Source organism: Marmota flaviventris, chromosome 12 (genome assembly GCF_047511675.1).
Source record: "Marmota flaviventris isolate mMarFla1 chromosome 12, mMarFla1.hap1, whole genome shotgun sequence".
Lineage (NCBI taxonomy): Eukaryota > Metazoa > Chordata > Mammalia > Rodentia > Sciuridae > Marmota > Marmota flaviventris.
In genome coordinates this window covers 104,709,533-104,734,402 of record NC_092509.1, presented here as the reverse complement: position 1 = coordinate 104,734,402, position 24,870 = coordinate 104,709,533, and the positions used below count along the sequence as shown (strand labels likewise).

Below are 24,870 nucleotides of genomic sequence, written 5' to 3'. Positions count from 1 at the left end.
CCCGCCCCCATTAACGGCCTAGTCAGAGTCCTCCGGCCGGTCTCCCTGCCGCCCCTTTCCCCTCTCCACTTCGGCGCTCCCCCTCATCTCTTGAGTGCTGCAGAGAGCGCAGCAGCGGGGCGCAACCGACCATGCCCCGCAGCCGGCCCAGCAACGCCGGACGCAGCCTCCGGAGGACCCGGACACCAACCGTGGAGGGACCCCGTGCCCAGAGCGCGGCGCGCTGATTGGCTGGCCACTCGCGGCCGCGGCGGAACCCGGATGTGCCGGGGCCGCCGAGCTGGCAGTCCGGGCTTTGCGAGTCGGGCGCGCTCGGGGTGCCGGCGGCCGGGGCCCATGGCGCGAGACTGGGCGGGCTTCTCCGAGGAGGAGCTGAGGAGACTGAAGCAGAATAAAGGTAACGCGGTGGGCGTGCGGAGTTCTGCTCCCCGGGCCTGTGGCGGCGAAGGGCGGGGCTGCGGCTCCCGGGAGAGAAGGGGGCGTGGAGCCGGGAGCGTGGGCCGCGCTGCGCGGCCTTGACCCGGAGGCTCTGCGGGGGGCGCTGGAAGGCGGCTGGGGCCAGCTGGCGCCGCCGCTCTCCGGAGCCGGGTCCGAACGACCGACTGCGGCCTGGGAGCGGAGGCGAGCCCGCAGTCTGGCTGCCTCCGGTAGGGAGCGGGGGTCCGCGGAGAGGAAGGTGGGGGGCACCTGCACACGATTGGCCGGGCGCGTTCACGCCGACGGCGGCGCGGGGAGAAGGGGACCCTGACCCTGACCCTGACCCTGACTCTGACCCTAGAGCCCGACAGGTGCCAGAGCCCGGGTTCCTGTGAGAGTAGTCTGCAGGATGGCCTGCGCTTCGGGTGCCAGGGGGTCTCGCACTTTCCAGTTCTTGACAGCAATCGGAAGGGGTTTTGAGAAGTTAGATGTGAAGCCCTGTGTGTGTGTGTGTGTGTGTGTGTGTGCACGCGCGCGTTTACCTTCACACAGAAATTTGTGTCTATTCACACACGTAACCATACCAACTCGGGTCAGCTAGAATCGTGTACTTCTCCCTCCGGCTTGGCTTTATGAGTAAGCATATTATTTTTAAATGTATTTTGATGAAGGAATTAAGCTTCTAGTGACTTGGTGGGGAACTCTTAGTGATGTAAACTGTGCTTTGCTTGTGATTGAATTTTCATAAAGGTCTGTATAGTGATCCTGGTAGTGCACACCACTTTTGTGAGAAGTTCGGGCCACTCTTGGTACCATAATTTATTTGGGGAGCAGTTAAATAAGTCTTGCTAAGCCCTTTATTAGTTTGTGGGAAAATTGGATGTGACTCAATAGCCTGTACACTTTAAGCAAAGATGTGAGAATAATCCAGGACTGACGAATGCAAAAGGAAGTAAATTAATAAGATAAGGATAATGTAGGTTATATAAATCGGGAAATTTTGACTGTTCCAGAGGCCTTTAAAAACTGTAGCAGAAAAGTTGTGCCACAGTGAGTGGTTAACTGACTCTATCTAGCTTGATGTACTCAAATTATTTCATCATCCAGTCACATATGGATGTGTTTTCAACGGGCAGTCACATATCCAGATGTAGAGTACAAGTACCCATGCTTCTGGTCTGAATTCCAAGTTCCAAGTATCACTTTTTGCACTAGAGATGCAAAAATAAGCAAAGCATCCCATTCCTGCCTTCAAAGAGCTTATAGCCTAATGAGAAAGACCATAAAACTATTCGAATGTAGATTTTGTCCAAAAGTTGGCTGTGGTACTAGGGATTGGGTGGAGTTTGGGAATCTTTCACAGAGATTAATGTGTTAGCAGAGGTGAATTTCCCAGGGCAAAGAACATTTAATTAATGTAGGAGCCCTAATTAAACAAAACAGTTGTTAACTGAAACTATACTTTGAATTATCACTGTGCTTTGGGATTGGTATAAGGTGGTAAAGACCTAAATTTCAAGGTCCATGATACGGTAGTGAAATGTGAGGGCATAGACCCCAGGTCACTACTCTATAACTACCTTGAGGACAAAGATGCTAACTTTGTATACCCATGCACAAACATGATGATTGGCATAACGACCCCAGGACTGCCTCTTAAGTCCTTTCGCCTTGTATTTCTCATTTGTAAAACTCTAAGAATTGGATCTTTAATGTTAAGGGCCCTCCCAGCTGTTCTCCAGCCTTAAAAATATAATTAAACAATCTAGGAATATGGAATTGGTCGATAGCAAAAGTGAGGACAATATACCCTAGAAATGCCTGAATGTACATTGAGGAACTTGGTCATTATTCTTATTTATAATATTAAAGAGTTAAAAGCAACTGAAGTATTCATTAACGGGGGAAGAGATAAATAAGTTGTGCTCTAATTAAAAGATAATTTCAAAGATATAAGCATTTGAAAAGTGAAGAGAAGGAGCAAGTTGGAGGCATATATATATATATATATATATATATATATATATATATATAAAATATGATAATTTTTATAAAATCAAAATCACTTAAAACAGATATATTCCTTTAGGAATACAGAAAGTCAAAGAAATACCAAGTTCAAGTTGGTGGGGATGCAAGAGAAGGAATGTGATTAGGAAGGACTGAATACCCAGGGAATTTCAAAGGTATAGTAATTGTGCAATCTGTGTAAGTCAAGTTAAGCTGACATAACAAGTAACCTTAAAATAATAAAAATTTATTTTTCACTCCAGTATTATGTCTAACATAGGTTGCCAGGTGACTCTGCTACATGTAGTCATTCCACACCATCATTTGGTGTTGTCATAAAGGAGTTCACAATGGCAGGAGGAAAAGAAGATGGAAAAGTGAACACTGGCAGTTAAATGCTTTCACCAGTGAATGACATGTGTTATTCCTACTTACATTTCATTTAATAAACTAAGTTATATGATTTGGGTCATAGGAAATAGTTTTCTTGTGTGTTCCAGAAGAGAAGGAATATGTCTATCCTTGAAGAGTTGTGATTTTTTATTTTGTTTGTGGTACTGAGAATTGAGGCCAGGAGTACTTGACTACTGAGTTGTACCTCCAGCCCCTTTTATTTTTTATTTTGAGATAGGGTCTCGCTAAATTGCCCAGGCTGACCTCAAACTTGTGATCCTCCTGCCTCAACCTTCTAGGTAATTAGAATTAAAGGTGTGTGCTACCATACCCTGCATAGTGCTTCTGTCTTTGAAATTATCTTTTAACATACCTTGTTTAATTCTTCCGTTAACTCCATGAGTTAAATAAAGCAAATAATTTTCAATTGATTGACAGATGAAGAAACTGAGATATTGAATGATAAAATGGTTTGCCTGACAGAGCTGGTCTGTAAGCAAAACTGGGCTGTGACTTCAGAACTTTTAATTCCTCTTTGGGAAACTTAAATAACAGGAGTGTGTTGCTTCAAAAGCCAGTATGTAGAATTTAAAAGACCTACTTGAGTTGTTCATTTATAAGGACTCATACTTTCATTTTCCAAGCATTTTCTTGAAAATATTATATAGATCTTATTAAATATAGTATGAATGTAAGTCATATTCTCCATTTGTCTGCCCTAAGAGGTTAAGATTGGCATAGACAGTCCAAAAAATATAATAGAAATATTATTCAGTTTATGCTTAGAAAAAAAATTCCTCCAATTATTTTATATTTCTCTACTGCTTTGTTAAAGCTACTATTAAAATTAGTTTGAATGCATTAATTAGAGCCTGGCTAGACTTTGGGAGATACAACCTTCAGTTGTTTTGCAAGATAAAATAAAACAATAGAATTTATTATTAATTTCTAATTCCTAGAATTATGAGACTTTAGTCAATTATATTTATTAAAAGTGTCCACCTGTGTATAAAATTGCCCCTAAACCTGTTAGAAAAATAAAGAAGGGAATCTGTTTGCAAACTGATGACCAATTTATTTCAGGAGAACAGAGAGAACCATAAATCAGAGTCAGGACAAGACAGAGAATTTATTTGTTTACCTAGATCAGAATTCTTATAGGCAGATATCAAATCAGATTTAAAAAGAAAAGCAGTGATAACCATGAAATCATGAAAAACTGTGTAATTTGACTAATATATTTAAAAATAAATATAAAATCATTAAAATAAAAAAATTTGCATCCAGGCAACAAAAAAAAAAAAAAAAGAAAAGAAAACTTGCTTTGTGTTCCAAGGCCCACTCTCAAACAAATGGATTTTCTGTTAAGATAAATTGAGAGCTGGGTTTTTGTTAAATATCAGCAATATGGTGTTTGAACTATTGAACTTTACAGAAAAATGGCTGACTTTCTGGGCTTGGAGAATCAGGTAGAAGGATCTCTAGAATTTTTGTTAAAGTTTAATATCAGTGTTTTATTTTCTTAAAGAAATTATAATTATTCTTTGCTCACACAAGTTAATTTTTTTTCATCCCCCTTTACATAGATCCATTTGAACCACAGCGCCGTCTCCCTGGGAAGAAAACTCGACAACAATTTCAGCGAGAAAAAGCCCTTCTAGAGCTAAGCCAGAGACTCGGACTTCAAGATGGATCAGCCTCGTTACCTCCAGAGCAGCTGCTTTCTGCACCAAAACAGAGACTTAACACTCAAGAACCACATTCTTCTTCCCCTACTCTTCCTAGTCCTCTTACACTCTCCTCTCCTGTTGGTGATGGAAAACCACAGGGTATTAAAAGTCAATCAAGGGAACCAGGACTTGAGAATTCCCATGATGGTCACAAAAATATTGAGGTCCTACCTCCAAAGCCTGATTGCAAATTGGAGAAAAAGAAAGTGGAATTGTTAGTAAGTCTATGAGACTTCTCATTTTACTTCCCCCTCCCACTTTGTAATTTGAGGAAAGTTGGTTGGTTGGTTGGTTGGTTTTAACATTTTCTCTGTCTTATATTCAAGCCTTGAAATGTTATCAGGAAGCTTGGAAAAGTAGCTACCAGCTAAACATAGTATGAGCGAATTATTTTTAGGCATTTTCTTTTATATCATTCAGTCTTCAGGCTAGCCCTACAATGTATGTTTATTATTTTCACTTTATCTGGTACTCAGAACAGGTGTCCTCTTCCTAAAGCCAATAAACAGCTAGTAATAGAGTTCAGATACACAAATATGTCTATATCCAAAGTCTGTGACCTTTATACTCACCAAAAGTAGTTCTTGTGGGTATTGTACCACTTCCCAAGTTGAACTCACTTTTCACTTTCTAGATGACATCTCCATTGTTTCAGAAAGGAGTATTTATGAAGAGACATGAAGAGGTGGGCCAGTGAGAGAGTGTAGGAAACTGAGGGACTAATTATATAATTCAATTGCACCACTAGATTTCTTTTCCTTATTTACTTAATGTGGTTGTACTAGAAACAACATACATAATTTGTGGAAATTGCCATTCTGTGTCTTGTGAATTCATTAAATAGCAATAAGGGAAAAATGATGACTTTTGTTGTAGTTTTTTTTTTTCCAAAATATTTTGTGTGTTTTTCTAATCCCTGGTGATCCAGATTTTATACGTGAGTTTAAATGTTTAATGCCCATCAGGGATTTATAACTAAGAATTTAGGCAAGAGATATAAGATCACATGGATTATGAAACCAACATTGAAAGAGTGTTTAGTTTACCAACAAAAGCCTGAAATAATTGGGGGTGGGGGGTGTAAGTTTAAATTAAGCTGGACAATTTAGATTGGGTGTTATTAGGAAAATTATTCTATTTTTAAAAACACTGAATATATTCATATTTTTAAAGAAGACAAGTAATCTGAGGAGCCATTAGTGAAAAGGAAAAATTCGGAGGTTATAAGCAGGGGAAAGGAAAGCTGTATCCTGTAGAATGCTCTAAAGTGACTTCTCACTTCTTTGAGAAAGGAAAAGGATAAGCCAGAGAATTGTGTAGAAATAAAGAATTACAGAAGGGCTTGGAAAGAGAGGCAGCATGGGGCTGGGGATGTGGTTCAAGCGGTAGCGTGCTCACCTGGCATGTGCGGCCTGGGTTTGATCCTCAGCACCACATACAAATAAAGATGTTGTGTCCGCCGAAAACTAAAAAATAAATATTAAAAATTCTCTCTCTCTCTCCCTCTTAAAAAAAAATGAGAGAGAGAGGCAGCATGTCTAGTGAGTTTGCTGACACAGCCTTGTTCTAAGGCCTCAGAGGGAGAAATGATCTGATCAAAGTTATGATTAGAGAAATACTGGGTGTTATTGCATTTGCAGACCATTTGGGGGACAGTGCCAGGTGAGCTGGAACTAGGCACCTGATGAGGAGATCTATGGTAGAGAAAATGTGGGATGACCCGTGCCAGCACTAAGGCAGAGCTGGAGGGATGAAGTGAAGAGGTACCCATTTGGAAGTGGTGACCAGGTTTGCAAGTAGAGAATTTGGAAGTAATGGTGGTAAGAGATGACAATAATTGGAATAAATAGGTTTGCTGTTGTTTAATTTGATTTGACATCAAATTCATGACTTTATGGTAAATTTTAATATATTTCTTTCAGAATTGATCTGTTTGGAAGACAATACATATTTTTGGATATTTGAAGACTTTTTTTAGCCCAATTCCATTTGGCTTTATATTACTCTATTTTAAAATGTTTAAAGAGTTGGAAAAAAGTGAGCAAATTGGAAGAAAATATGTGAAATAAACATTGGCTATTGTCTTAAGAATGTTAAACTGGTGGGAACTTTTCATTATAGAATATTCTAAAAGGTATGACATGACCTCAGCTACAGAATGATTTATTTGATCTCAATTTTGCATATAATACATAATTAACTTACACACATTTCTTTGTACTCTTTAAAAAAGTGCTACAGTATTCTGGCTTCCAGTTTGTGGGATCCTAGATTATATACATATAATGGATTTCAAAGGTCCAATTTATGTAACCCTTTTTACTTCCTTCAGATCATAGTCTTTGTTCCTTCTAGAGTAGAATAATGAGCTGCAGATGGGTTTCTTTTAAGAGGACTTTTGAAAGAATATATGTAATCTGCCTGATTAAATTTTATACATAGGAAACAGACTGGTGAGGTGTGGAATAGGGCAGAAGTCTCTTTCATAATCTTATCTTTATACCTTTTTTTTGCTCTTGCTCTCTAGGCAAGAAAAATCTCGTTGGGAAATCCTTCAACAAGAACAACGACTAATGGAAGAAAAAAATAAACGTAAGAAAGCTCTTTTGGCTAAAGCAATTGCAGAAAGGTGAGGCTCTTGAACCAGGAGAGCTTGTTTAACCTACTGTCAGTTTTGCTGTGTTTTATGTTTTCCCATGCCCATTCTAATAAACTGGCATTTTCTCTACAACCTTTACTTTTAATGATAGTTAAACAAGTTACATTTCATAAATGATATTGAAGTTCCAGTTCTAATTCATTAAGGGAGGCTTTTTAAGCATGTATCATAATGAATTTATAAATGCAGTAATATTAAAGCTAAGGACTAGCATCTGATTTCAGTTGTAACCATCTACACATTCATCAGGGAAGCAGTCAATAGCTATCAGTGTATGCAAAAGTGCAACGAAAGCAGGTTTTAATTTTGATGTGAAGAAACCTTAATTATCTGACCTGTATAGGAGAAAGGTTATTCTGCATAAGGACTTAACGCTGCAACCAATCTTAGTTGTGTTTCCTATGGATATTTCTCTTAATTTACCTTTTAATTTAGCCTTCTATTGTTGATGCAAGATAACCGTAATGAGCACTGCATGAGATTTTTCTAGCATCTCCCAATGTTAGTTTGTCAGTGGTCCCTTCTTAATTACTCTGCTAAGTTGGCTCACACCTGTAATCCTAGTGACTCTGGAGTCTGAGGCAGGAGGATTGCAGGTTGGAGGCCACCCTACACAATTTAGGGATACCTTGTCTCAAAGTTAAATATTTTTTTAATAAAGGGGCTGAGGATGTATGTAGCTGAGTGGTAGAGCAGTTGTCTAGAATGCACAAAGCCCTGAATTTAGTCTCTAGTACTACAAAATAAAATAAAACAGATAAATAAAACACATAATTTGCTATACAGTACCAGCCTCAAATGGCAATGTTTTTAGTTACTAATTTCCTGTGGCCTTAGGAAATAAAGCAGGGGTTAAGAACATTGTGAACTTAATGCAAACAAGTATTCGATGGCATTTTCTTTTCAGACCTCTGAAAAAGTCTGACAAAACTATTATTACTTGAGGCTGGAATATATATAGATAGATAGATACAGGGGCCAGGGAAGAGGTGAAACAAAGCAGGTTGCATTTAAGGGTGATTCAGAACTTGATCAGCTAGAGGGATGTATGCATTTGAAAATGACATTTTTCTTCTGCTGGTGCACCTCCTTCTTTCATGAAGCATGGGAGATATGCAGCTCACTGACTTAAGTATGTTTCAAGAAAAAGAACAATGTGTGAAAGAGAAATGCCCTCTTTTTCCCCACAAGTGGTTATTTTCAAAAAGCATTGTCATAGGCTTCCATTTAGAAAAAGTGTAGAATGACTTCTCACTTCTCTGAGAAAGGAAAAGGATAAGCCAGAGAATTGTGTAGAAATAAAGAATTACAGAAGGGCTTGGAAAGAGAGGCAGGGGGTTGTGGATTTTTTTGGCAGGGGTTGTTTTCTGGGTACTGGGTTAAATTGCTGAGACTGGGCTTGAACTTGCTTGCTGTCCTTCTGCCTCTGCCTCCTGAGTGGCTGAGAGTACAGGGTGTACACTGCTGCATCTGGTGGGGAGACTGTTTACTGGGGCTTTTACAAGATTCACAGGCTCAGACTTCTCTCAGTATTTCTGATTTAAGATGGAGAACACTGATGCTGATAGAAATGTAAAGAATAATGCATCATGGTTGTATTGTTAATAAATGGATTATGAAGTATTTGATGTAAAAGTCATACTGGTTAAGTGAACTGTGGTGGGTAGAATGTAAGGATAAACGCATGGTGCAGTGGAATCGGGAATGTAAGTTGCCATGCAATAGTCTCATGTAGGGTTTTCTTCTACATTGAGAATGTGTGAGATTTTGAAATCAGTGAATCAGGATTAAAAGTTTGGGTTTGTATTTGCTACTCTGTTTCTAAAGTGTATGCCTGGGGTGGTGCAGGAACTGAGAGATGATGAAGTGGAACTTTTCAGTTTTGCAGATATTTCAGCAAAGTTAACACAGGTGCATTAAAATAGATTGGAAATTCATCTACAGCTTAAATTCTTTTATATATATTTTTATATAAATGTGAAATATTTTTAAATGCTCTAATTTTACCTGTTTTCTCAAAAGAATAAAACTCTTAAAAACATAATTTTTATTTTGAAATTACTATAAGTAGTATATTTGTTGCTCAGTTAAGATTTTATAGTTATCCCACATCTGGGAAAATAAAACTAGTGAGGTAGACAAGGAAATAAAAGAGTATTTTGGTTTTGAGCCCCACAAATAATTTTGAGGACCTGTAATTAAACCTAGAGAACAAAAAAATCAAAGCAAGAAAAGTAGAGAAATGGGGCTTACGACAGTTAAAAACAAATAAATGTTTTCAGACTTTTAAAGAAAAGTTTAATAGAGGCATATATTCTTCATGTCAGGTAAGACTCAAATGGAAATGGGCTTAATAAGTAGAGGAATTTAATATTAGAATTTTAAAAAGCTGTGTTGGATGCTTCAATTAAAGGGAATACAGATCTGTTCTTTTATATATTTTTGTTTTTCCTTGTTTATGAAGTAGCATGTGCTTATAGAAAATTTGGAAGAATAAGCAGAAAAAAACAAATGTGGTTTAGAGATAATATGAAAATATTAATAATATTTATTTAAATTCTGACTTTTTTCAATTTAAAAAATCATAACTATAATTATATATTCAGTATTTTGTTTTTTCCTTACATTATGTATGGATACATCTTTTTAAAACTTTTTTTTACCCACTCATGTTCCTGATTTTCTAGATCTAAAAGAACTCAGGCAGAGACCATGAAATTAAAGCGGATCCAGAAGGAGTTACAGGCTTTGGATGACATGGTGTCTGCTGACATTGGAATCCTCAGGAACCGGATTGATCAGGCCAGCCTGGACTATTCATATGCACAGTGAGTGAGGGAATCTGAACCTTGATCTAGGGTTCTGGTATAGTTCGTGTTTATCACTAGCCAGGCCCATAGCTCTTAAGCATATCATCATTTAAGTCTCTTTTCAACCCTAGTAAGTAATGTTTGTTCTCTTTTGTGCTAATTGAGTGTGTCTTCTTCTGTGACATCTTCCTGTCTTCTGCTTTACCAGCTTACCTTGTTGTGTCCCTGTTAGAGAGTTTCCTGTATTTTTCTTTGCATTTAGTTTTTCTTTTATACCTCCAACTATTTAATGTTTGGGACCCTTGTTAATCTTTTAGGATCTAGCAAAGTAAACATCTGAATGGCTTGTTCCCAAACTGTTAACTCTGTAACACCAAATCTGTGTTCTTTGCCATTAAGATTTGTGATCATTTGATAATGGCCTTTGTGGGGTTACTGCCTGATTCTCTTAGTTTTCTTCAAAGCCAGAAGATCTAGTTTATTTCTTATAAGCTTGTGACTATTTTAAGAAAATACCATTCTTTCTTAGAATCTTTAAAGTTCATTTCTTATTTTTTAAAATTATATGTACAAAATGGTTTGATTATTTTGTTTCCTTGGCTTCAACTATTGGCATTTTTATAAAGAGGCAAAAATCATCATGGAGTATTTTTAAAATGAACTAACACATGTAAAGAATTACATGGACTTTGCAAACAGATAAAAGGGCAAAAAAAAAAAAAAAAAAAAGTCCAATTTCAGGGTTTTTCAGTCTCTTCAACATTTCTTTAATCATCCTGGTTTGTCTTTTCTCACAAGGGAATGCTGTGTTAATGACTTGGTTCTGCATTTTCTCTGTAACACTAGAAATCAATCGGAATGCCTCATTAGTCCAGGGTAAACCACAACATCAGAATGTTTATGTAACAATTTAATAAAGTGGAAATGCTTGATTATGGTTTTTAATTCACTGTTTAGTGTTTAAGAAAGAGGTTTGTGGTTGTCCTTGTGATTTTGTAATTGTTATTTGACCATATGCTATTAGACATAATGGTTAGCCTTTATTAACTAATAGCTTAAATTAATGCCATCAGTAGCTGATAAGCAGAGGTTCCAGATTCCTATTAATAAGGCCATTGAGGAAGTAACCAGGATTTTAAGATTAAACTAAGCCTTGATTTTTAGCATCTTTTATTCTCTGTAATATGTTTGCCAGAGAACCTTTTTTATGCCTTTTCAGCCTTTTATCTGAATAATTCATAGTATAAGGTCCATTGCTGAGTATCTCAACAAAAACTAATTCTGTCCTACTGGTGAATGGAGAAGGACACCTTTTCATACCGAATAGTATATAAGAAACGTCAGTTTTGACCTTCAGAGAACCATAGTGACAGTAGAATTACTAGTTAAAGGAGAAAACATCCCATAATATATAAATATCCTTAATGAACTTTTAATGTATTTTTACATCTCTAATGAGCTAAAGATATCAGTTCCTCGTGGTGTTGATGTGGCGGTGTGTTAATGGATGCAGTGTGAAACTGTTCTTCAAAGCCTCAGCTCTTGGTGAAGTCAGAGAAAAGCATCAGAAAACTGCGACTGGATTCAGGGTTGGTTGTTACTGATGATATTATGCAGTGTTTTGTAAGTTTGCATTTGTGGTTACAGGGAAGTTATAGGTTGGTACTATAAGATAATGGTCCAGATTTCTACTGGAAGGTAATCCTCAGGTTGTTGATTTCTGTGGGAGATTTCCTTAACTTTTTTTTTTAATAAAAATGATATCTTAAATTTTCTAGTCCTGAATCAGTGCTATGTCCTCAAAGGTTCTCAGTAAATAAGCCAGAATTTGCTTTAAAATTGACTAGTGTGAAGCAACCTTAGGATACCTCACCTCTGAGAAGACCAGCACTTTGCCACGGACCTGAGAGCTGCTGTTGCTGCTGTGCACAGCTGTGGGGCAGGGCTGCCCCAGTGCCATGCAGACCACCTAGAACATGGAGCCGACGGCATCCAGAGTGTGTTGTTGAACCTGAGTGTACGATGATTACCCCTGTTGATCATCTAGGCTTAAAGGACACCCCTGTGTGTACACACATGCACACAAGAGGGAAATATTTTAAAATCATTTTATGAGTAATTCATAGAAGTCAGATAAAAAGGGATTGTAGAAGGCAACTTTATAAAAACGTGATTGTAGTAAACTTCTTTGTATCAAATAAAATTTGATTTACGAACTGAAAAGAGGAGAAAATTCTTTTCGTAGCACAGGACAACCCCAGGCTTGTAAAATATTGACAGTTCTTCCTGTTGAAGTTGTTAATTGTATGAGGATATCATGTTTCATTTTTGTCCTTAAAACTATGTTTTTCTTTCGTGGATTCTTGAGTTTGAGGAAATTCACGCAGGATGGGTTTTTCTAAAGACTCATAGTTTGAGATCTCACTTAAATATCAGTTTTACTACGTCCACTCTAAAGAGTGTGTCTGCATTTGTGTTAGTTTCTTAGGACTGTCATAGCAAATTACCACAGACTGTAGGGCTTAAAACATGAGATGCTTCTTCCTGTGCTTTCTTGGAGTCTGGACACTTGCAGACAAGGTGGTGGCCGGCCAAGTTTCCTCAGAGCACTGTGCTCCTTCCTTCCTTCCTGTGCCAACTTCTGGTGGCTTCAGATGTTTCTTGTCCATGGCCACGCTACTCCGTTCTGTGCCTCTAGGATCACATTGCTTCTTCCTCTCTCTCAAAACTTCTCTACTTTCTCATTTCAAAGGATACCTGTGATTGCTTTTAAAGCCCAACTGGACAATTTCAAGATTAACTACTCCCCAAATACTTAACTTGATCACATCTTTTCTCCTATAAGGTAATTTTTGTATGAGGTAACATTCAAAAGTTCCATGGATTAGGAGGTGTTTTGATGGTAAGCTGTGTTAGCCCACCACAATATTCATCTTTTGATTTGTCTAATAGCAAAATGTTTTCTTCTGTCAAATGTCTGTTTGCCAACATGCATAGAAAATGAGGAACTATTAACTCTCAACTGTCTTCAATGAAAACTAAGAGCAGTATGTAAAGATGGTGTTTCCAGTCTTCTCTTACACCTTTTTGAGGTGACATAGTACTTTGAACAACACAATTAGAAAATCAAGCAGTGATAAATTTATTTCATTATTGCATCGTCTTTTTAGATCATTCCACCATTCTCGTTTTCTCATTGTTTACTTTTTAACATAAATGGGAATAATCAGTAAGTAATGATGAAACAATTCCTAGGGTGATGAGATGGAAGAATGTGTCAAGATATAGGAAAAATGTATCTTTAATTTCATGATGCACCTTAAGTGAGTGGAGTGTGATAGGAAAGCTCTATCAAATTACAATTCATTTTAATCTATTTTTTTAAGTGAATTTTCTTTGTTTTTTTAAATACTTTCTAAAAGTCCTGGGTTAATGCATACAAAGAGTTAAAACTTCTCAAAACAGAAACTGAGAAAATAAAAGTGTATAGTGAAACCTAAATATACCAAGGGTTAATAATTTCTTTAAAAATTTCAGAGAAACCAAAACCGAAGGACAGTTTCTGGAATCCTTTAAATAACATTTATTAAATCTCTCAATATCCCTTTAAAATAACAATTCTATAATTACATTTCCAGTGCAGTATGTCTTACTGTGTTGTGTATAATGCTCTTATTATTTTATTCCAAAGTATGGCATCATACTCTGATTTGATCTTATTCACCTGACCCTCAGGCTGGTAGTGTAGTTTGTGAAACTAATCAATATTCTGAATATAAATCATTCTGTACAAGAATATATATGCATGTCTCTGAGTAGGAGGACTTCAAATATATATTAAAAAAATACAAAATGTTTAGTGATTTATCTTCCAGTGAAAGATTACTGGAAGCCTAGGGACCTATTTGCAAATGTTAATTTCAATTCAGTATTCATGAACCCAGTCTGTAAATCTCTGCTAACTGACTTAGGCTGAGGGAGACCACAGACTCAGAGAAGGGAAGTTTGAGTGGGAGAAAGGGCAGTTCTCTATGGAGAATGTTGTCAGGGCTGGCTCTTGCCTTGATGACATTTATAAACAGGATATGTTATAAAATATGGAAATAAGGGACCCAGGTGTTCAACAGAGCTCCTTTAGAATAGTTCTTTTAACTCATGGGGTACTGAAACACAAATGATTCTCTCATGTTTTAATAGTAAAAAAAAAAAAAGAAATATGATAAGTGAACATTATATAAATAAGAATTTAAAGTGTAAATACTGGGTTCCTAAATTTTCCACAATCTTAATTTTAGATACATGTTTACTAGTACAATAATGATGCTTTTCAATTCTGGTGCTGTGAAGGAGGCTCTGTTTCTTGGGCACTGGGCTAGATGCTTGGCCTATTTGTGCTATTGAATTTTCAATCATTCCTGTGAGATACTTCATTCCATCACTGCTCTGCAGATAGACCAGGATTCACCAGGGAACTGCCCAGAGTCGCTGTGCTGGAGCTGTCAGTCCCTATGTGCCTCCTGCCCAGCCCCTTCCACAGGAATCTGACTGCTTTTCACTGCAGATGCTGAGCTTGGAGCTCCTCTGATTAGAACAAAGATGGGCTGCTGGCTCCAACATATTAATCCATAGGCCAGACAGTGGCTCGTGGCCATGAACGTTAAGAACTCTAAACTGAGATGAATGAGGCCAACCCAGGTTCTCCTGGCATTTACAGAACAGGATCACCGACAGATTGAGTGGAGTGTGATAGGAGAGCTCTAGTGAGAGAAATGGTGTGGCTTCTAAGCTCTGAGGAGAGTAAGAAGCCTTTGATTCTTAGGATTTGCTTGTGAAATTGCCTCTTGTATTCTACAATAAAATTCATTTTCCCCCCCCATATTAGTTTGGATAACTATTCTTTGTTTCCAAAGACCAAAGCAAGTGACACACAGTCAGTGGCAGAAGAAAGTTTCAAACCCTGGATTTCTAAAATCAAAGCCTTTATGATTCTCACTATATGTCCTTCCAAGACAGAGAATCGTACACTAGGAGACATAACTGGTTTTTGCTATGACTCTTTCACTAAAAAGTACTCCTTACATTGAGTTAATGTAAGTGGGCAGCCATGACTGGAAAGCCAAAATGGTCTTCACTAGTGCTAGTGGCAGTTATTTGAAGAACTAGTTGGGAATCAATCTCTTTTTTTCGAAGAGAGGAGGAAACCTCTTTCCTTATTGTAAAAAGAAGAGTAATACATTTTATACGTTATGTAGAGAAAGCAAAAGACAGTGAACAAAGATGTGACTTTTCTTTTTTACCGTTGTGTTGCAAAAAAAAAAAAAAAAAAAAAGACTATTTCAGGGTGACTGGCTTCCCTGCTTGAACTACCCTACCTCGTGTAAGACTGGCACTGCCCATCTGTAGGGTGTACATAAGTGTGAATGCCAAAGAGTGTGATAGTAGTCTTCCTGCCGAGTGAGGAGAGAGAACAGCTCAACCCAGGGATTCTTCCCTGGGGACAGTCTTGCCCTTTACCAGATGCTCAGCAGTGTTTGGAGACAGTCCTGGTTGTCCTAAGCAGTGAGTGGTACTGGCAGCTAGTGAGTGGAGCATCCCAAAGTATACAGGGTGGCTTTTCACAATGAAGACTTAAAAATGGCCAATAGTGCCAAGTGTGAGAGATCCTGCTTAAACCTGCCTTGTTTTCTTTTCTACCGGTTTTTTTCTTCTTGCCCTCACCTAGTATTTTGTTGGGTGCACTCTGTATTACATATGTTTACCTCCCAACCACCATCCATATCCTCCATCAAATTGTTTTCTACCTTTTATAATTCATTAATTAAGAGATACAGATTTTCTGCTTTCTCCAACTCTTGTTTTATTTCTTATAAATTATAACCAGTTCTGTGCTGGAGCTAGCTTGTGCTAGTTCATAAGAGCAGATTTTGTTCATCTCTTCCCAAATCCATATTTAGTGATATCACATTGGTAGCTTAAAATTGGCGGGAGTGGTAGATACATACTGGCAAAGCTACAAGTCAGAGCTCTCCACCTCCCCCACCCCCACAGACACACATTTCAGAGCTTGCACACCACTGAATTAACAGTCTAAGCCTGCCCTCATTCAAGCACAGCTTCGGAAAGAAGAAGAGAGCACAGAAGGGTGTTGTTAAAGAATGTTGTGAAAGTTTCTGCATCCATTCCTCAGTTCATCTAACATGTAGACAGGTATCTGTGAAGTGTTAATATCCATCTTCATCATACATGTCTTGCCCAATTTTGGAGTTTATTGTTTCTGGCCTTTTAAAAAAATATCTTCTTCAATGGAAAACTAATGGCTCAATCTTTGTCCCTGTCCTGACAGGAAGCGATTTGACAGGGCTGAAGCTGAGTATATTACAGCAAAGCTAGATCTGCAGCGAAAGACTGAGATAAAAGAGCAACTCACCGAGCACCTTTGTACAATCATACAGCAAAATGAGCTCCGGAAGGCCAAAAAGTTGGAGGAGCTGATGCAGCAGCTAGATGTGCAAGCTGATGAGGAGACCTTGGAACTTGAGGTGGAGGTGGAAAGACTGCTCCGGGAACAGGAAGCAGAAGCAGGGAAACGAGTGGCTTCTGGAGAAAGACCATGTCAGTCTGCTGAGGAGAGTGCGACATTACAGTTTGTAAAAGAGGACAGAAAACCACAAGAACAGTCTGCTTCCCTAGAGGTAGGCGAACAGTGTGGAAGTTCCAGCAGGATCCCCTGTGTGAGTCCAGACTGCCCCAACCAAGGAGTTAATGACATGTCAGCTGCTATGGCCAGTGGAAGTGCCAGTGTTCTTTTCAGCTAATATCATGTTCAGTGAAGTGTACTCTCTGTTGCAGATTACAGCCTGTCTCTAGAAAGAGCCTCTTTAAAACTTAGTTTTTGAATATGTGATTAGTTTTAAGTAGGTTAACATGTTTGGCTATTCTAGAGTTCCAAATGATGATAATTTTATATCAGGGGGCATTTTTTTTTTAATATTTTTCACTTGTCAATGAACCTTTCTTTTATTTATTTATATGTGGTGCTGAGAATTGAACTCAGTGCCTCACACATGTAGGCAAACACACTACCACTGAGCCACAAGGCCAGCTCCTCAAGGGACATATTTCACCCTATTTCAGTCCACTATTCTTTTAACCATTATTACTGGGTTAAAATAAGTGACTTAAAGGATGAAGAACATGAGACCCTTGGCTCGAGTTCCAGCACCACATAAAGAAGAAAAGGTGGAAGAAAAAATACATGGTTAGAGTAATTTTAGACCAAGCAAATACAGAAAGTAAAATAAAAATGACACTCACTACCTAATCCCACTTGTTTAACTTCTCCTGGGAGAAGTGTTGAAAATGGAAGTCTTGTTTTATGTAATCAATTAAAAGACACAAAAATTACTGTGTCGATAGAGGAAGATCAGGTTGAATTATATAAATGGATCTTACTAGAGTTGCAAAATACAACTTGGAAATAGTAGTTTATACACCAAACTACATAGTATATGGTATAGTATAGTTTATGCTATAATGTAGTAGTTTTATATAAAGAACCAAACAGCTTCAGGCAACATTACTTTTACTTTTAATTTGCCTTTAAATGGTTTTAGTTTACCATTTTAATATTTGTTTGTTGGTTTTGTTGGTTATTTTATATACGTGTGTGTATATAAAAATTCTTTGTATGTGTAACTTTATTTTTAATGTATGCTCTTTTTAAATGACAAATTGATCAGTTTAATTTAGAAAAACATTTCTAACATAAGGCTGAAAATAATACAGAAAATCTTATTGCTACTCCTGATTTTCAAAAAAAAATTGATATATTTTCTTTCTAAAGTTTCTTTAAATGTGTGTTTTGTATGTTGGACATAAATTATCCTGGCATAAATCATTTTATTACTTTAATATAGTTAGTTAATTAATACTTGACCACTACATTCATTGTGCTATATGTGAAGGTGGTGTATAAACATATTGTAGTTTCGTCCTGAAATCTGTGACTATTACGTTAAATGATGATCTATTTATCAGAAATTCCAGAAAATAAAAATAATTGAATTTTAAGTCTTTAAAAAAAGGAACTATTATAAAAAGATAAGAAAGAATATAATGTCATTTTTAAGTGGGTTTGATTGAGGATATGATCTTTTGGTAGTATGGATGATCTTTGTACTTGCATATAATTTAGTTAATAGTATAATTTTCATTACTGACCTCTCTCAATAGATGAATTTATATAGGAGTTGGTTTTATTTATGGATAACATACACAAAAATTGAAACTTCATTGCCCAAGACACTTTTATTTTTCTAAGGAATAAAGCAGTCTGATATATTTATAATGTGGCTTTTTATTTACCTAAAAACACAAGTTTCAAAGAGAGAACTGTTTGGGGAAGTGTGTGTCAGTTATGCATTTTGGATTTCCTTGAGGTAGGTAGATATAGTTATTCAATTTTGTATGAGAAAATTTATTAACAAATAAAGTTCTATAATATTGTTTAAATATGGCTATGTGCACTGTTAATTTTCAGGCTGACTACTTATAAGCTGAATGGAGAAGTGAGAATCATGAAAGAAATGAATCTGATCTTCTGATCATCTTATTTTACTATGAGGAATTTAAGGGCCAAAAGTTTGACGGTGGCTGATTGGCCAACTGGCTCATTTTAAAGTGCCAGTAAAGTTCTGTACTACTCATGTATTTATTACATACATCACCTGGTGATGTGCAGCACATCCTTCTGCTTGACAATCTTGCTTTATAACCCATTCAGGGTGTGTGTGGTGTGCGTGTGTGTGTGTGTAATGCTTTTCAAATATGACTATACAAAAAAAATTAAAAACGTTATCTTGCTTGGCTTTCCTGGGGTGGTATCTGAGTGTTCAGGTGATGATATAAGTGACAAAACTATATTGCATCAGTTTTATACAAAGGCAGCTGTATCCCATGTGTGGAAGGAACAGAGCAAATGAATGAGAGCTGGGGGCTCCTTGATAAGAGGACCATATGCACTGGCTTTCTCAGGATAATCCTGATATGTACATCTTTTAAAATACATTGGAAGACTTTGCTATATAGATTCACAAGTACACAGTAACTGGTAATTTCTGTAAAGGAAATTATTGGTCCAGAATTAATGCTGTGTGTTTATTGGGACACTTTGTAGAGCTGTCCTTCTTATGTTAAAACTTCTCAATTAGCTGAAGTAGAAGACAGAGTTCTGAGCTTTGTGATGAGTAATTGAGGAGCAAACTACTTTGGGGATCTCACTTGTGCTCTTTAAAAGTCTTTTCCAAATTGTAGTAGTTTTCACTTATTATCTTGAAGCAAATTTTATTTGGTTCAACTTGAATTTCAGAATATAGGGCTCTTAAACCTTGATTCACTACTTATTAAAATTAGTCATTTCAGAGAAGGCAAATGTTTGAAAACGTGGTTCTCATTGCAATGAAATAGTTTTTTTTTTTCCTCAAAATTTTCACCTCTATATAATTATGCTGAATTCCAGCACTTGCAGGTGGTGGTCAATCTTTGTATCACTGAGGGTGTAGTGGTTTCCACGTCAGATGATAAAAATCTCTGATTGGAATTCCATGATCTTATTTTATTGCTGGATTGGCATTTGAATTACAGAGTACAGCTCAACTATAAATGTCTCATTCTTTGGAATTAGCAATATAGGCTTGAGGAGCTTACCTAAGAATTCAGCCACAACATCTTCTGTGGTGTTGGCACAAAACGGATTCTAGTTATTCTGGCCCAGGCCATTCCCATGACCTTTATAAATGATGTTTTGGGGTTTGTTTTTATAAGGAGCCAAGTAAGCATTTTTAAAAGGCTCTGATAGATATAACTCAGTCTGCCAGACAAGACCTGAGGCCACTCTGGACCCGGGTAATTATATCTCTTCTCAACATAGATCTACTCAGGACCTGACTTGAACTGCTCTCTGGAGGGATGAAGCAGAACACTATTCTCCAGTCTGCCTTCAATGTTAGGCTACTTTTGCAAGCTTCTAATATCAAACAGCTGTCTTAAAAATGCTGCAGTGTCATCTCTATACAGTTGATCAGACAACTTCGTGTAGCTACTTTACATGGTGGTGATGTTTAAGAGGTATGTGATCTGGCCTTTGTCCTTAAGCAGCTTATAGTCTAATTGAGGGAATAAGATTTAGACTCACAAAAGGCCAATGGAGGAAATGCTTTAATAATGGTAAGCGAAATAAGTGTTTGGAAAGCTAAATGTGGATATCCCTCCAGAACTCCCCAATTTTTCCAACACTCCTAATTTTAAATATTCTGTCTAGTTGTTTGGCAATATATGGAGGTGTCTATGACAGCCATATTTTTTAAGTTAACTTTTAGCACTGGGGAACAATATAAGTATAACCAAAATAAAACCAAAAAATTCATGATGGACAACATGTACAGAGTTTAAAAGTATAGTTACCAGAGCAAGAGTGAATTAGAAAAACAAAGTTATGTGCATGTTATCAATTTAAAATAGAGGACTCACTGGGATTCACCAATCCAAACCCTATCAAGTGTTGGGAAAAAAGTAGACCCTCCTGCAAAGAATTGATAGTACCTTATATGGAGATGAGCATAAAGCTCAGAACTCATGATTATTCCATGTGTTGTTGAACCAAGAAACCATAACTGCTGTCTAAGTCAGAACAGGTTAGAAATGGAACCATTTAAGTTCAAGGATAACTCAACATGGAGTCTTGTTCAAAGATCACACATGAGAGAGGGCTTTCCAAGTCCAATGACTCTAGAAGCCTAAAATAGAGACATAATTAAGCAGTGAGATGTGACAGGGATAATGTTTCTGAGTGGTTCTAGCATGCCTCAGATAAATCACTAGGCTAAAGATTTGTATGAGGAGTGAAATAATGACCTTGTAAGGTGTAGTGTCGCTGCTGTTTCAAGGAAGAGGAGATGAATAGTTAGGAGAATCATTTCATGGGTGTGTTCCATTGCTGGACAGTGCTGCTATGTGCAAGCACAGTGGCCAGTAGTGCTGTCTGTCCAGCATTTTGAAGCTGTATATTCATACCAGAGTTTTTGCTTAATTAAAAACTCCACAGAATTGGCCGTCTCATTTACTCAGCTAAGCAAAACTGGGGAACTACAGTTTGGTAGAATTTTGGTTAGTTGCTTAGACTTGGATTTTATAATTGAAAAATAGCTGAAGCAACCACATTTTCCATATGTTGGCTGATTTATTTCCCATGTTCCCCTTAGAAGTTATTATAAGACATGGCCTCAGTGTCGCATAGATTCAGAAACATCTTAAGTCTTTCTGTCTGATCTATCCCTTCCCTACCCTAGGCTGCTGGCAGAAGACAGTGGGGCTCCTCAAGCTAGTGACAGCTGAACCCCACGCTATGGTGGCAGGTCTTTAACCAAGATGAGAGCTGAGATTCCCAGTGGCCACAGGGTGGAGTGAGAAATACCCAAACTCTGAAGGAGGCGCTGAAAAGCCCTGCAGATAGAAGGAGGTGTCTTATTGCTGGATTCCTCTGAGTCTGATCGCTTCAGAAATTAGTTAAAAAATCTGGATAGAACTGAGGGCAAGGTTTTCATGGTCCTTAATCTTTCCCATGGAACAGGGAAGTCTTCATCCTGAACAGAAATCTGGGCAAACTGACTTCTACAGAACCTAGCCCCTCTTATGAAAAGATCTAAAGAAGAGTGTAGGGAAGTTCAGCTTTGAACATTATAGTGCATGAAATAAACTGGCAGTAGGCAGAGTAACAGGAAAAAGCAAAAATTTATTAACATGTCAAACACGGAAGATACTGTATGATTCAGAGGAGGTCAGATAATTGAAGCTTAGGTACTCTTCCTAGGGCAGAGGGGGTGGGGAAATTTTAGAGGTGTAGTAAATTCTGTTTAGGGGAGACAAATGGACCCAGAAGAACAAGCAATAGCTGGGACAAGGTTCTTTGTGGGCTCTAGGTGTGGTATACGACTTTCAGTTTTCCTCCCTGCAATGAGCCGACTTCTCTAGTCTGAAATTTCAGAAAAAGACTAAAGGTGACCCTGTTCCTCTTTGGGTAGATCTGGTCAAGCAGATAAGGAAACTCTACGGAAAGCTCCTCCCTGTGCTGGGAGGTGGGGTGGGACGCGGAAAGCTCAGGGGAAGAGGCAGCTTCTGGGTCTCAGCATGTGGAAGCACCAGTCTTTTGAGGTGTCATTTTCTGAGCCCCAATGATCGTTACTCCGTTCTTGGAGAAACTCTGAAGTTGGTAGATAACTTCTCCCCAGAGAACAGAACTATTCAGAGAAACATTTTGTGCAAATGGGAGAGGTGTAAGTCCAGGGAGCTCAGAAAGGGGAGCAGAGCTGCTTTTGTAGAATGGCATAGTCCTCCGCGTGCCACAGGGTCTGGTTCTTGGTCCAGGCTGGCCTGTCGTGAGCTACGTACATACCCCTGCTGATGGTCCTCAATCCAAGGGTACTGTATCTTCATTGCCCTCTTGTAGACTGGACCGAATCTGGCTCCCTCCTGACCTGCACATCTCTCAGAGATATAAGTGTGGTGTACATCTGTTATAGCAGCTAATGGCTGAGGGAGGAGGACTGAAAGTTTGAGGCCTGCCCGGGCTGTGAGTATGTGTCTGTGGGGTGTGTGTGTATGAGTGTGTGTGTGTGTGCGTGTGTGTGTGCGCGCGCGCGCGCACATGTTTGCTTCAAGTTTTTCAAATCAGTCCAGATCCCTAAAGCTGTATCTCTGTGAGGGTTACAGAGAATATTAGGCTCCCCTCCCTGACCTCTCTAGGACCATGGAAATTTCTCTGAGGCAACTCCAGACTCTTCTGCTCTGGTGCAATGTAAAGTCTAAGAGATCTCACTGAGGTTTGCCATATTTTGGATTCTAACTAGGAAATGGTGCAAGCCTCCTGGTTCTCAGACCCTGAAAGCCCACACTCTCCCCAGGGATCAGTGGTGGGGGGCAGAAGAGTGCAGGAGCCCCTTCTCAGACTCAGCAGCATCAAACCCTCTGGCTTTGCTTTGGAATTGTCTCTTGTATCCCAGCCAGGGGAATTTTTATCTACGTGGGCAGGAAAAAAATTGGCTCAAATGGATCAGATATTCTTCCAAATCTTTTTTGTCTGAAGCCTGAAGCTCAGCTTTTTAAACTCCAAAGCCAAGAATTTGTCTCTTTTGTTCTCTGGTTCTGCTGTGACAACCCTCCCTTGAGGCAAGGAGTGACTCATGGTGTAGCTGCCCAGTGGGGGAGGGTCAAGGGTAACAGGAAATCATGGGGAAAACACACTGGTTAATCATCAAAATGTTTGCCTACTTCTTAAGGCCTCTCTTCTCCTTCCCATTCTCTTTTGAATGGAGATGATCCTCTCCTTCCTCCACAGCCTCCTGCATTTGAAGGTTTCTTTGGGATGCAAGTCACAGAAATCGACTCATTTCTGCTATCCTTTCCCCCAGAGAAAACGAAACGCAGGTGCTCCGAGAAGGCTGGGTGGCCAGAGTCAGAGGATGCACTGAAGACCTGAACTGCCCTCAGAACCCACCTGCTCTTCACCTCCATTGACTTGGCTCACCCTCTCTGTGGATTTCACTTCCTTTTTGACCACATTGAGACTGAAATCTCTTGCTTGGTAGCAGAACTCTAGTGGAAGGCCTTCTGAAAGGCCAGTATGGTCAATGGTCACTCAACAGGAGCTGAAGGAGAGCCTGCAGGGAAGGACAGGACCCCTCTGATACTGTCTGTGGTGCACACACTATGAATGCAGGAAGGAAAAGTCTTGAAAAAGAAGAGGCTGGGGACAACCTCTTAGGTGCACAATCGCCCTCTCCAGAGGGGGAGGTGACTTCCCTGCATTGAGCCATCCTGGCATCTTGAATTCCTACCACCCAGTACCTGTACTGCTCATTTATAGAAATGTGTGCATATGTCTCCTCCTTACAGACCACCAGCAAATTGTGTCCAAGAAGTCCTCTCCTCTTCCCACAAGGCACACACAATGCCCTGCACGCACTTGGCATCCAGAAGTGTATGTCGAACAATCAATGAATTGATGAACAGAAAAGAAGAAAAAGGTAATTGAACCTATAAATCCAAGCAATGGTTATTATACAAAGAGAAAGAAAAGGCATTTATATGATAGTCTAATTTTGAAAAAATATCCAAATAAGCAGTGCTCCATTTTCTCCAGGGAGGGAAAGAGTTAAGCATTTTGCAGTGTTCCTGGACTCCTGACATGATATAAAACACTACAATTTTGGCTTTTCCAGTTTAGCTGACATAGTTTAAGTTGATGAATATTTTGATTTGTGCCAGTCTCGGGCTGTTTTAAATGCTATCCCTGTAGGAGTCAAGAAGTCCAGTCATAATCATAACAATATGCTTGTCAGTCAAAAGCACCGGAAGATTGTTTAGGTGCAAAGAAAGCATTTTCCCCTGAAAGGAAACAGGGCAATTGAAATCACCTACTTTTCAAGGCATTGAAGTCAAAACTGTTACCAGCTTCATGGTGTGAAAATCCAGGTCTCAGCACTCCCTGTCAGACTCCAGCATGTCCTGGGGCTATCTAGCCAAAAAACAAGTTACAGTCTAAAGTTCAGAAGAAAATTAGACTAAAGGGAAAGGAACAGGGATCAAGGTTGATTTCCCCATCATTATTTGCAGGTCACTATTTCAGCAGGGAATGTATAATGAATTCTCCTCCATCCTAGAGTCAGTGTACCTTGGGATAGATTTTCTTAGCCAAATAACTAGGAGAATTCATGCCATTACACAAGATCTGGGCAGAAAAAAGGGATTTTTTCCCCCCCTGAACAGACTGAGCAAATAATACTTGGTGGACTTGACA

General features: G+C 38.7%; 1 protein-coding gene across 2 annotated transcripts; it reads left to right on the top strand.

Annotated features, from left to right (window-relative positions):
- Positions 1-255: 255 nt before the first annotated feature.
- On the top strand, positions 256-18,485 carry Gorab (golgin, RAB6 interacting). 2 transcript variants are annotated; one of them, XM_027934963.2, is made up of 5 exons: positions 256-397; positions 4,407-4,764; positions 7,078-7,179; positions 9,897-10,037; positions 16,363-18,485. In XM_027934963.2, exons 1-5 carry the CDS (start codon positions 262-264, stop codon positions 16,832-16,834), a joined length of 1,209 nt encoding a protein of 402 aa, XP_027790764.2. In that variant the 5' UTR covers positions 256-261; the 3' UTR covers positions 16,835-18,485. The 2 variants fall into 2 exon arrangements, with proteins under 2 accessions (XP_027790764.2, XP_071456428.1); XM_071600327.1 differs by lacking the exon at positions 256-397 and having other exon boundaries at positions 4,685-4,768.
- The last annotated feature ends 6,385 nt before the right edge of the window (positions 18,486-24,870 follow it).

What these genes read in the sequence shown, in the direction of transcription:
- Gorab (XM_027934963.2), top strand. Translation starts at nt 262, where the DNA reads ATGTGCCGGGGCCGCCGAGCTGGCAGTCCGGGCTTTGCGAGTCGGGCG. An exon ending in GAGACTGAAGCAGAATAAAG is followed by an intron (nt 398 to 4,406) that starts GTAACGCGGTGG and finishes CCCTTTACATAG; the next exon opens with ATCCATTTGAACCACAGCGC. An exon ending in GAGAAAAAGAAAGTGGAATT is followed by an intron (nt 4,765 to 7,077) that starts GTTAGTAAGTCT and finishes CTTGCTCTCTAG; the next exon opens with GCAAGAAAAATCTCGTTGGG.